We start from the raw sequence: 12,188 nt of genomic DNA, 5'->3' as shown, positions 1-12,188 counted from the left end.
AGACTGGCAGGAGATGTTGCAGTGCGTTTCCCAGCTCATGGAGTGAGAGAGCTGAGTGCCTTCGGGCAGGAGACTTGCTGGCAGAGTGAGGTGCCTCTGAGCACTTGTCAGTGGAGCAAGTCTTGCTGACCCACGGAGCTAGTGAGCTGAGCAGCTTCAGACCAAGGCTTCCTGATGGAGTGCGGTGCCTCTGGGTATTTACTGGTGGAGCTAAACAGCTTTGCAACATTGCCCAAGCAGGGCTGAGGCCAGGCCGAGGGGCTGAGGGCCAGAGATAGGCCTGTCTGCAGGCACAGCTGAGAAGAGGCTGTTTTGATCCAAGAACTGTATCCTGAGTCCTTCCTGATCCTGAATTGTAACCTGTTACTTCCCTAATAAACCTCACAATTGTGAGTATTGTCTGAGTTCTGTGTGGCCATTGCAACAAATTATCAAACCCAGCAGAGAAGTAAAGTGCTGTGGAAAGACAACTGCTGTTAGAATTGGTAAAAAGGTTGGATAGAGGAGACATGTCTGGCCTCTACCTCATAAAAATCAGCCTTCCCCCTTGTGATGTTAGAGGAAGTCTGACACTTCCACCACACCATTTTTACAGATATCATCTTAAAATGTGAATTCTATTATACCACTCCCCTGCCTGAAACTCTTCAATGGCTTTCCAAGGCATCCATACGAAATCCAAACTCTTTATCCTGGCCTACAAGAATCGGTATGATCCAGTCGGACCTCTCCTCTACTACATTCCGGAGCCAGTCTCCCTTAGAGAGAGGCTTTCTCTGAACATCTTATCCAAAGAAGGTTTCCTATGTCCCCATCTTTGTTTTCTATCTCCATTTTTTCCTTTATAGCACTTATCACAATTTCTCATTATTTTATTTGTTTTATATAGTACACATTTTTTTTATCTTGCTACTCTCTAAATTATAAGCGCCACAAAGAACAGCAGGAACTCACCTGTCTTTCTCACTACTAAATCTCCCAGCACCCAGCACAGTGCCTGGCAAAGTACTGTATATAATTCGTAAGTAATTTAGGTCTCCAAGAGTCATTTCTGGTACTGTGAAACTCTAAGGTTGTCTTCATTATGAGCTTAAAGGGCTTCCATACAAGCTTCCCTGTAAGCACCTAGTAGGCACCAAATAAATAACTGTATAATAAATTAATAACACTGTATATGGTACTCAGTTTTTTATTTCTAGTCTTAACCTCTCTTCTGAATTCCGAACCCTCATTTCTAAATGCTTACTGGGATTTCCACATGGATATCCAATAGCACCTCAAACCTAACAATGTCTAAAATTCAGATTATCTTTTCCCCTGCAATATCAATTTCAATTACTGCCCAATTTTCCTCCTACTCAGTTGCAAATTTTAGGTCTTTAACAACCTCTCTCATCTTTCATATTTAAATAATCCCAGTGATTCTGACTGTCCCAAATTTATTCCTACTGTAATACCGTTTCTGTCTCTCACCATCTCTCAACTACACTATTAAAATAGGCTTCAAACTAGTCACTCTGCCTTTAAAATTCCCCTTTCCAATTCATTTTTTACACTCACTCAAGTTATCTTTCTAAAACAGACATGCTATGTCACTCCCAGTTCAGCACCTCAGAATAACAGTCAAATCCCTAAGCAGGAATTCTAACTATTCCACAATATGTCCTCAACTACCTTTTCAGCAAGTTGCAGCTTCCACCATTTTCCTCAGTGAAACTTTTACTCCAGCCTACACTGGACAACCTGTTTCAGCACTCAAGGTCTTTGCTTGGGATAGTTCCTCAACTAGTAATAAACACTACCAATACAGTCCTGATCTTGGGAGATCCTTTCCAGCCTTTAAAATTCATCTCAAACAGCATCTCCTCCATAAAGATTCTGATCCTCTGCCCTCCAGTCAGAATGAATCTGTCCTTCCTTTGGTGTTCTCAACACAGTTTAACTTGGATGGCTGTTTATTTAGCAATTATTTCATCCTGTCTTAGGTGTTAGTTGTCTACGTGCACGTTTTTCTCACAGGCTCTGTTGAGCACATTCATCCTGCTCTTATTACCTAGCACAGTGCTTTGCACAAAATAAGCACCCAGGAAATATCTGCTGAATGAAAGGTAAACCTCTTCATTTACAGAGGGAAAAGAAAAGGCTACAACAGATAAAACAACTTGCCCGAAGTCAGACATCTAGTTAGATGCGAAACTCAAAAAACTAGAACCTAAATCTTCTAACTTTTAGTTGAGTTGTCTTTACTGTATCCGACACTGGGATAACACAAGGTAGAATTTCTCTCACTAACAACAACAAAACGCTTTTGACTTTATTTCAAAAAATGTTGCCTTTATTCTCTTGGCAAACATGCTGCGTTGACCCTTGTGCCAAAGCGAGAAAAAGGAGAAATTCTTTTTTTTCATTTTATTTTTGTTGTTGAGAACATACACAGAACATACACCAATTCAACAATTCCTACATGTACGATTAAGTGACACTGACTACATACTTGGAGTTGTGCAACCATTCTCACCATCCTTTTCTGAGTTGTTCCTCCTCCGTTAACATAAACTCACTGTCCTCTGTTTCCTATCTAATCTTTCCAGTTGCTGTCATCAGTTTGATCCCATACAGGCAGATCTTAAAGGAGCATAATGCTCAAGGCAGACATTCTTTACTAGTTAAGCTAAACTACTGTTTGGTTTTAAGAGGACTTCAGGTGATATTTTTGGTTTAAGGCTTAAAGATTATCTCAGGGCAATAGTTTCAGAGGTTCATCCAGGCTCCATGGCTCCAGAAAGTCATGAGTCCATTAAAATTTGGAATTCTGTTCTCCATTTTTCCCCTTTTGATGAGGATTCTTTATTGAATCTTTGATTAAAATGTTCAGTAATGGTAGCCAGGTACCATCCAGTTCTTCTGGTTTCACCACAAAGGAGGCAGTGGTTCTCGAGGCAATCAGTCACACATTCCACATCCTCCTCCTATTCCTGACTCTCATTCTTCCTCTGTTGCTCCAGGTGAATAGAGACCAACTGTTGTGCCTTGGATGGCTGCTTGCAAGTTTTTAAGACCCCAGTCACTACACAATGAACTAGGAAGTAATGCCAAAAGCACTAACACTACACTATATTAGGTCAATTAACTGGGGTGTCCCATGAAACCATGACCCTAAAACCTCCAAACCAAGGACTCAAATCCCATGAGGTGCTCGGCTGTACATAAGCAGCCACAGCCGCTACTCTTTGTTGTTGCAAATCTATCACACAACTTTTGCCAATTCAACTTTTTACGGGTGTACAACTTACTGACAGCAATTACATTAGTCGGCTGTGAAATCCTACCCTTAATCGCTTTCCATCACCGTAAACCGAAACTAAATGCTCCATAGGCAATAACTCCCCTTTCCCTCCGGTTTCTGGTAACCAGTAATAAACTCAGGTCTCTATATAAAAAGTAGAAACTCTTGAGCCTCAATAGTAACGAACTTGCAAATGGTGCCTACTTGCATTTTTCAGAGCCTCATGATCGACTGGGAAACTTTAATAAACTGAATCTCTTAAGAAACTTCGTTGGATAAATTCAACTGGTGAGAAACATGCAGGCCGTAAATACTCGGAGCCCGAAACCCCCTGAAGACAAATTCGGCGGTCCAGTCTCTCCAAGTCAGAAGTCTTCCCTGTCCCAGACTCAGAAAGTAAATCGATGTGTGAAAGGATAGGGTAGCTGCTCTGGGCTGAAACATCCAGAGCGGGGTGCCCCGTCATCCCACTATCCCCCCATTACAACGGCCCTACTACAAGGCCCAAAGCCCGCGGGCAGGCCCCGGCTGCGGGTGCAATCCGGGAGCCCCCGCCCCGGGGACTCTCTGACCCTGGCTTTCACAGAACGGTCTTGTTTCCAAGCCCTTGCCCCCATAACCAAGCAAAGGGGCCGAGATATCGTCCCCAAAACCCCGCAAGCGGAAGGGCGGAAGCTGTGGGGCTTCAGACCGGCCGCTCCCGGGCCCGCCAGACCCCGGAGGGGTTACCAAGGGGGGCGGTTTCCCTGTCCTCTCCCGTGGTGAACTTGGCCCAAGCTCCTCAGTAGCCAGTGCTTGCTCCCTCCCTCTCGGGTACCACCTAGCTGAGGAGCTGTGGTCGGGCCCACCCCGGAGCTCACCTTCTCGTCCTGGGCAGCCGACCGTCCGTCAGTCGGTCCCGAATTCCGACCACACACAGCGTCTTCCGGCTCCCGCCGGAAGCAGCTCGAGCGCGGGACAGGAAGTTTGGCCACCACCACCACTCCCCCCCCTACGCACACACCCACTCGCTCGCCTCTGAGCCAACAGCGGCAGCCCAGTGCAGGGTCCCCGGGAGACGCTGACCGTGCTAAGCGGGGTTCGCGTTGCAGGGCTCAGTCTCCGGACAGAAGCAGCCGCGGACCCCCGCCCCTGACTCATTCTCTCTCGGCTTTAGGAGCTCCTGGGTCGGCGAAGCCGGAAAAAACGGGGTCAGTTAGCTCTAGCCGTGACGTCACTGCTTCTCCGCAGCCGCTGAAGAGATCGGTACTACAGTTACTACGGAGGCGAAAGAGAAAGAAAAGATCACTACTTAAACATCAAAGCGCTCGGTAAAGAGCACTTCAGAGCTTCACCGCTGAGAGGGAACTTTTCGGAAATCAAGTTCTGCATTGCTTAGGGCTGGGGTACGAATTGAAACTCACGTGTAGAACTTTTTTTGATATATGGATTCCCTAGAGTCTGAGTTCCGTGTATTAGGATATAAAGTGGTCTCGGGTGTCCTGAGTTGGATGCCTAGAGCTTTGTGAGCTTGTCTCCTTGAAATCACTATTTCTGGATACTTGATGTGTGCCGAACGATAAGGGACTCATCTAAGAGTATTTGGGGCACACAAATAATTAAAAAACAAAGGAGAAACAGGTTTGGGGAAGATAATTCCTATTTAGATGAGTAAAGTTTGAGGTACTAAGGGGATATTGGAGGTAAAGGTCCAGAGCTCAGATAAGAGGTCAGAAATAGGAATTTGAGAGTTATCAACATACAGAGAAGAGATGAAGCCCTCTGGGGAAATGAGATGGTCCTGGAAAAGTAAGAAGGTCGCTGAAGTCAACTGGAGTGACTAATTACCAACACAGTTTTAACCTACTTATTACAAATGTTTTATACAAAAAAATTGCTGTGTGTAACAAGTGAGCATCAACCAGCACAACACTCGGAAAAACATCCTCCATTGTACAGTTCTAAAGGGTTGATTACAACTAACACAACAAATGTTCTTTAGAGGTACATAAGTTAAGTCTTGAACATGCAGGTTTACAACCGTTTATTAATTTGCCCAGTCAGACCTGTCATTTTCTAAAGCTTTGTTGTTTAAATCTTTTTAATCACCTAAACTCCAAGTGATCTATTTGCCCTCTAAATCTTCACAACTATTTGACAGTATATGCCTGCTAACTTAAAACAAACATGCTTTTTATCTATTTTGACTTCCCAGGCTATGCAGTAAATTATTTGGCAAAACACCAATAGATCATCCTCTGGAGTAAGTCTCCATTGCATTAACCAATCAGTTGTTCATCTCCTCATACTACTCCCAACCGAAAAGCCTCTGCTCTGCAACCCCAAAACTTCCATAAGCTCTGAATCTTCCAAACCCACCCCCAAACCCAACATCATTAAGTCCCTTTCCCACCTACAATATGGAAATGCCTTCCCAATTCTAAGGAGCCCTGGTGGGGCAGTGGTTAAACACTCAGCTGCTAACTGAAAGGTCAGAGGCTCAAAACCACTAGCTGCTCCTCTGGAGAAAGATGTGGCAGTCAGCTTCCATAAAGATTTACAGCCTTGGAAACCCTATGGGGCAGTTCTATTCTGTTCTATGTGGTCACTATGAGTCAGAATAGACTCAACGGTAATGGGTTTTTTTTTTTAATTCCAATGCTATTCTTACACCAAGTTTTAGTTCAAGAATCATGTAATGCATCTCCCGTTCAACAGAGTGAAACCCATGAGAGCCAGAACTCAAAGGGACTGCCTTGTTTTTCCTGGTCTCGCAAGTTTTCCACCTTTGACAGGGTGCAATCATACTTTTCTATCACTGGTTTTAGTGGAAAATATTTGAATTTTCCTTCTCTGACAGGTTTTCACCTTACACAGGTTCTGGCTTTCACAAGTTTTACTGTGCCAAGGTGAAACACAAAGATGAGAAAGATGGTCATTCAGATCTTAAATTCTAGTAGCAGAAAGCAGAGAGGTGTGAAAAATTAAACTAGATGTGACACAAAGGGGGGAAAGATTTTGAAACACTGGCAAAAACATGACTCCCGTAGAAGGATGGCTTGCGAGACTAATGGACTAGAAAGTAAATGGTTATGCTAGGTCTCGGAGGATGGTGGGTTTGAGTAAGTGGAAAGGGGATGAGGAAAATAAGGGGATATACAGATCTTCTTAGTAGAACGTACAGTGTTCTAAATGAAAACTGGGTAGGAAGGCACGAAGCATAATAACACCTTATATTTGTAACATGTTTTCCAGTTTGCGAACTATTTCCATGTCTATTACTTCATTTGCTTCACATAACATTCCTATAAAATAAAGAGGGCAGAGATGGTTCCTTCTTAAGAGCTCAAGAAGCAGGCTTAGAAAAGTTAAGTTACTTTTCCCAAGATCGTATAGCTAATAGGTGACAGGGCTGGGTTCAGATCTCTTTCAGGTAAGCAGTTCAGTTTGAACAAATGAAGGGGGGGAAATAAACATACCTCTCAAAGAAGCATTTCCTTGAACATGGAGTACTCACAAAAAATTGGTTCATTGTTCCAAATTCCAAGTTTATGGATATGTTCACACGTCTCTCGCCCTCCCCTACTCCAAAGTTCTTATCATCTCACCCGCTGGGCCCTGGGTTTTTCCCCCATTAATGCATTTTTTTTCAGGAACACTGATCTCTCCCTCTGTGCCAGGCACATGGTAGTCAGAAGCTGCCACTAGAAAGCCCCGCTGCCTCCAATTTACTATGCAATCAGAAACAAGTTTTGTGTCTTTTTATTTTAAAGTAAACTGCATGACAAAAATGTACTTTATAAATCAGAAGATAAATCCCATTTTGCCCACTTCTTAATTGGATAAACACAAATTATGTGACTTAACTGCTGGCAGACATAGACAAATCTCAAAAAGAAAGAATTACCTTTTTAGCAAACCTATTTTGAAAACCAAATTCTATCAAGGTTGACTTTCCCAGGAAGTTTAGGGCTATTCAAATAAATGTTTGGAACTTATTGCTACAAAAATGTTAAATTTTAATATCTGCATTATTAAAAAAAAGATCTGAACTAAAAAGGTGTATCTTGAGCATTCTAGTTTAAATTAATAAAAAATAATTTATTATGTTCTATTTTGTAAGAGCCATAAACAATTGCATCAACTCTATAGTGGCTTCAGAATATCTAATAAAAAGTATATGTAATATTAGTTTTAGCAAAACGAGAAAGAAAACTAGATCATGTTGCCATCAATCTTACTGTAAATAATCATATGGTGGATGTAGAGTACGCACATGACCTTTATGATATAGGAACGAATATATCAAGCACCTAAGAAATTTTCACCTATGCTCACATTTAAATTAAAAGTTATCTGTACTCTAAGTAGTTTTTTTTTTGTAAATGTATCTTGAAAACTCTTTGTACAAAATGGGAAATCTGTGTGATTTCCTTGATGACCACTCTTCCAGAAATTACAAAGTGAATTCTTCTGAAATGCAAACTATCTGCTTTCCGATGTTACCTCCTGTCATCAAGGACTGGAATGCAGCTGGAAAGAAAAAAATTAGGTTATCTTAAAACATCAATGTCACTATCATACATGTTTATCAGGAGGTCAGACTTACAAAATAAATGATTAGTTTGAATGATTTCTTCAATGATTTTAATATTAATATAGGTCATTGTCAAGAAAGAAGCCTCAAATAAAACACTGACCAAGTTACAGCACAAGCTAATCCAATTAACACCTTCAAATATTGTTTTTAACCCAACAGGAAAGGTTTGTTTTCTACATCAATATGGTTTACAGTCTGAAGACAGGAGAAAAATAAGTATAGGAACAAAATGTCAGTGAAAACAATGTTTAAATAACTGTCAAAAATATTAGAAACCTAATTCTAAAGTTTTACTAGGTAAATAAATGAAATACACATTTGTTATACCAGACAAATGAGTAAAATTCATATTTCTGTTTAGTAAACATTAACCAAATATATTAAAATTTTTTCTGAAAAAGGAAAAAAAATCAGTTTGATTTAATCGTTTTCATTTGAAACATAAAAAAGACAATGTTGAAATCTGTTAGGCAAGGAAAAAAAAAAAAGCCCTAAATACTGAAAATTTGCTTAATATAATCTTATGATGCCTCAAACCAAAAAAAACTTATTGCTGTCGAGTCAATTCCAACTCATGGCAACCCCACGTGTTACAGAGTAGAACTGCTCCATAGGGTTTTCTTAGTTATAATCTTTACGGAAGCAGACTGCCAGGCCTTTCTTCCATGGCACCACTGGGTGGGTTTGAACTGCCAACCTTTAGGTTAGTTGCCAATGGCAAATTGCTTGTACCACTCAGGGACTTCTTATGATGCCTCAGAACCATTCAATCTGAAAAAATCACCTACAGGCTAAATGACTCTAATGAAACCAAAGAAACACTTATTTTACAATTTGAAATGTGAAAATAATACGTCTTAAATACCAGAAAAGTGAATTTTCATGGAACTTAAGATACTTAAGGAAACCTGTAGGCCACTTTTACAAGAAAGAAACGAGTGATTAAAACAAAAACACCCAAGTGGTAGCATTAAAAGAAAAAAGGAATATTTGTGTTGAGCACATGAATGAAATAACTATATTCATCTTACCTCCCATGTTTTCCAATCCATTTATCACAGTCTCTTTGATCTGTAGATCAACATAGCTAGATTTAGTATTCTTTAAACCTCAATGTTTCTATTTAATAGTTTACATTTTTTCCAAAAGGCAGCAATACTGTTTATTACTTTCTGTCTAAAAACAGATATTCTTTATATCATTCAGGTAGCCCAGGAAAGTTTTATTAATTGATTTTTTAAAATATAATCCTATTTTCCCATTCTTCAGTTGGTAGCTACACATCCTCTTTCCGAAAAACAATATATAAGCACACAAACATACAACTTTGTGTATCGTGTACAAGTCTCAAGAACATCCTAGGTCAGGGTCTGTGGACCCCAGATTAGTAACTCCTGATTTTCAACCAACAACCAAGAGATACATCAGAATGTCCAAGACGGGCAGGAAAGAAATGTGGTGGTAAAGAGGAAGAGGTACTGGGAGGTACTTACATGATTTGAGAAAGAACAGCTTCTAACGCGTAGTAGCATTACATAAATATTTATTAAATGAATGACTTACAATTTTATATTTGGGAAAAAAACTTGATTTTATAATATAATCTATGGAAAGTAAAGCTTAATAAATTTTAGATAAAGGGAATACTAAAGAGAGGTTTTCTCAATCAGGAGGTTATAGTCTTTTGGGAGATAAAGTTACTTTATGCAGTGAAACCTGTGAAAGCCAGAACTTGACAGGACTGCCTTGTTTTTTTTGGGTCTCACAAGTTTTCCGCCTTCTACACAAGGTGCAGTCTTACCACTTTTCTATTGCTCTTTTTAGTGGAAAATATTTGCATTTTCCTTCTCTGACAGGATTCCGCCTTACAGAGGTTCTGGCTTTTTCAAGTTTACTGTGATACTCGGTAACATTTTTGTTTGTAGGAATTTTTATTATAAAACTAATACGTTTGCTATAATAAGTTCAAATCATACAAAAGTATAACAAGTAGCAGGAAGAATCATATTGATAAAGGATAGAAGCAAGTTATACCTTTAGTTTTCCTTCTTTAAACCACTGGCCCAGTTGTAGAATGCCAGGCTCAAATCTGTCCTTATAATTTAACACCAGAAATCTTTCCCTGTAGTGGGGAAGAGAAGGATAATGATCAGAGAATAGGTAAGGAGTGAAAGAGTTCAAGATCAAATCGTTCTAGAACTCTAATATCTGTTTATCCTTCAAATATTAGCACTTAATCACACTGAATCTGATCAAATGTAGTTTTAGGTGTAAGTATAGTGGACTTCTATTGTTTTTGTCCACCCAAGAGCTACAACTCCTTTTAGTAACAGCACCTTGATTTTCCTTTGTGGGTAACACCCTTCCCCACCCTCAGGTGACCTAAGCCAGGCCAGTCAGAGCCAATAAGTATCAGCTTTGGGACTTGGAACCACAAGGAGAGAGCTACCCTCTTTTTTGCTTGGATTACTAACCTGGTAAAAATCTAGGACTAGCGCTAACAGCCATCCTCTTGCTACCACAAGAGGAGAGCCTGTGGAGAGCAGAGCTGAGCGAGAGGACAGCAGAGCCCAGAGGTGAAGAAAAACTGACTCCTGATGTCACTATGAAAACCCTGGATCCAGCCAAATCTAAACGATTTATGTATCATAAACACATAAACCATCTATACATAATCATGTACCTGACTGGCTCAGATACATGAGCCAGTAAATTTCCTTTGCACTTAAGCCAGTGTACATTGAGTTTCTATCACCTGCAACCAAAAGAGTTCTGACTGATAGAACAGCATTATGTTTTTGTTTTTTAAGATTTCTGCTAGGGAGCAGGTTAACCAAAACCTAAATATTGAACTGGCTTTAAAATATCTATTTTCTATACAGAATAGGCAAATGCATAGAGACCAAAGTTCATACCAGGGGTGAATACGAGGCAGAAATGAAGAGGTACTGCTTAAGAAGTACTGAGTTTCTACTAAGGGTGATGGAAAAAATTTAGAAACAGTTGTGATGAATTGTACAACATGGTAAATGTAACTTCCACTGAACTGTACATGCAAAAATGGTTGAAATGACAATTGTTTTGTTATATATATTTCACCACAATAAAATTTTTTAATGTATATTTTAAATTTTTATTTAATAAAGCAAAATTATATATGAATAACAATACATTTCATATACATCTCTGATATTTAAACCCTCTAGAACCTGGTAATAAGGGCAAAGGGGTAGAACACACCTTGTGATGTTCCTTTCTTTCCGGATTGCTTCTACAGCAGGGGGCAGTGGGGGAGGATAAGGCACATCCTTGTTGTACTGAGAAATTTGACCACACAGGATGATGTGGCTGTTCTGATTCATCTGTTCACAGAAAATTGATGATTATACCCTAAGATATATGTCTTTCCGACGTCTACTGATTTTATAGCTACTTCAATGAAAGATGCCTTGACTACTGCATTTAATCCTTTAGTGGCAATGAACTGATTTGTTTTGAAGATTTACGCATTAGATATATTTAGGAGTTTTAATTAGTCTAAGTCCACTCTAAAGGAACACAAAAGTAAACCAGAGTCTGGTAATCAGCAAAAGAATTAGTTGTTGTTGTTGCTGCTACTTTTATTAGTAGGTGTAGAGTATTTCTTTAGATTTAAATAACTTAATTGGGAACAATTTAACCTATTATAAAAAACTATACAGTGCTAATAGCTAATGTTGATACTTTATAGCACTGCCAATAAAAATACTTAAATACTTGCAATCAATCTCTGCAAATCCATTCCGTACCCAAAGTCAAAGAGCCCTGGTGGGTGGCACAATGGTTAAGCCCTCTGATGCTAACTGAAAGGTCAGCAGTTCGAACCTACCCAGCGGCTCCGCAGGAGAAAGACCTGGCAAACTGCTTCCATAAATATTCCAGCCTAGGAAACCTTATGGGGAAGTTCTACTCTGTCCTGTAGGGTCACTATGAGTTGGAATTGACCCAAAAGCACACAAAAACAACCCAAAATCAGGGGCTATGGCTGTTTGAGTTGGCTGATGGTGAGTTATGAGTTAGGGATCAGAACTTCACTATTTGAACAATGCAACTGTAATTTTTCACAAAAATAAACTGAAGGTGATTCATCTTAAGTAAGAATAACAGCACAATTGGAAGAGCGTAGTCAATGTCACTGAACTGTGCATGTAGAAATTTTTGAAACGGTGTATCTTTGGCTCTGTGTATTTTCACCAAAAAAAAAAAGGTTGAGAAGTTAGAGGGTTAATATGTTGTGGGGTTGTTAACCAATGTCATAAAACAACATGTGTACTACTGTTTCAT

At 39.8% G+C, this 12,188-nt stretch overlaps 2 protein-coding genes across 11 annotated transcripts in view; both read right to left on the bottom strand.

Moving 5' to 3' along the window:
* ZNF410 (zinc finger protein 410) overlaps positions 1-5,158 on the bottom strand; it is a 41,955-nt gene extending 36,797 nt beyond the window's left edge. For 9 of the 10 annotated variants that reach the window (XR_002823119.1, XM_023726367.1, XM_023726371.1 and 6 more), the window contains exon 1: positions 4,147-4,267. The gene's annotated coding sequence lies outside the window, so the exon portion shown is untranslated. Of the gene's footprint in view, positions 1-4,146; positions 4,268-4,351 lie in introns of those variants that run through there. The other variant, XM_023726366.1, reaches the window with a different exon arrangement.
* Positions 5,159-7,011: 1,853 nt separating this feature from the next.
* The window catches only part of PTGR2 (prostaglandin reductase 2), a 26,747-nt gene continuing 21,570 nt past the window's right edge, over positions 7,012-12,188 (bottom strand). Inside the window, exons 7-10 of the mRNA XM_004371025.2 lie at positions 11,106-11,227; positions 9,900-9,987; positions 8,897-8,936; positions 7,012-7,798 (exon numbers count right to left, since the gene is read on the bottom strand). Of these exons, the coding sequence (XP_004371082.1) occupies positions 7,722-7,798; positions 8,897-8,936; positions 9,900-9,987; positions 11,106-11,227 (327 nt within the window). The 3' untranslated portion in view covers positions 7,012-7,721. The remainder of the gene's footprint in view (positions 7,799-8,896; positions 8,937-9,899; positions 9,988-11,105; positions 11,228-12,188) is intronic.

This window comes from Trichechus manatus, unplaced genomic scaffold (assembly GCF_000243295.1).
Source record: "Trichechus manatus latirostris isolate Lorelei unplaced genomic scaffold, TriManLat1.0 scaffold00010, whole genome shotgun sequence".
NCBI lineage: Eukaryota > Metazoa > Chordata > Mammalia > Sirenia > Trichechidae > Trichechus > Trichechus manatus.
The sequence above is the reverse complement of the archived record's forward strand: the minus strand, read 5'-3'. Positions and strand labels throughout refer to the sequence as shown.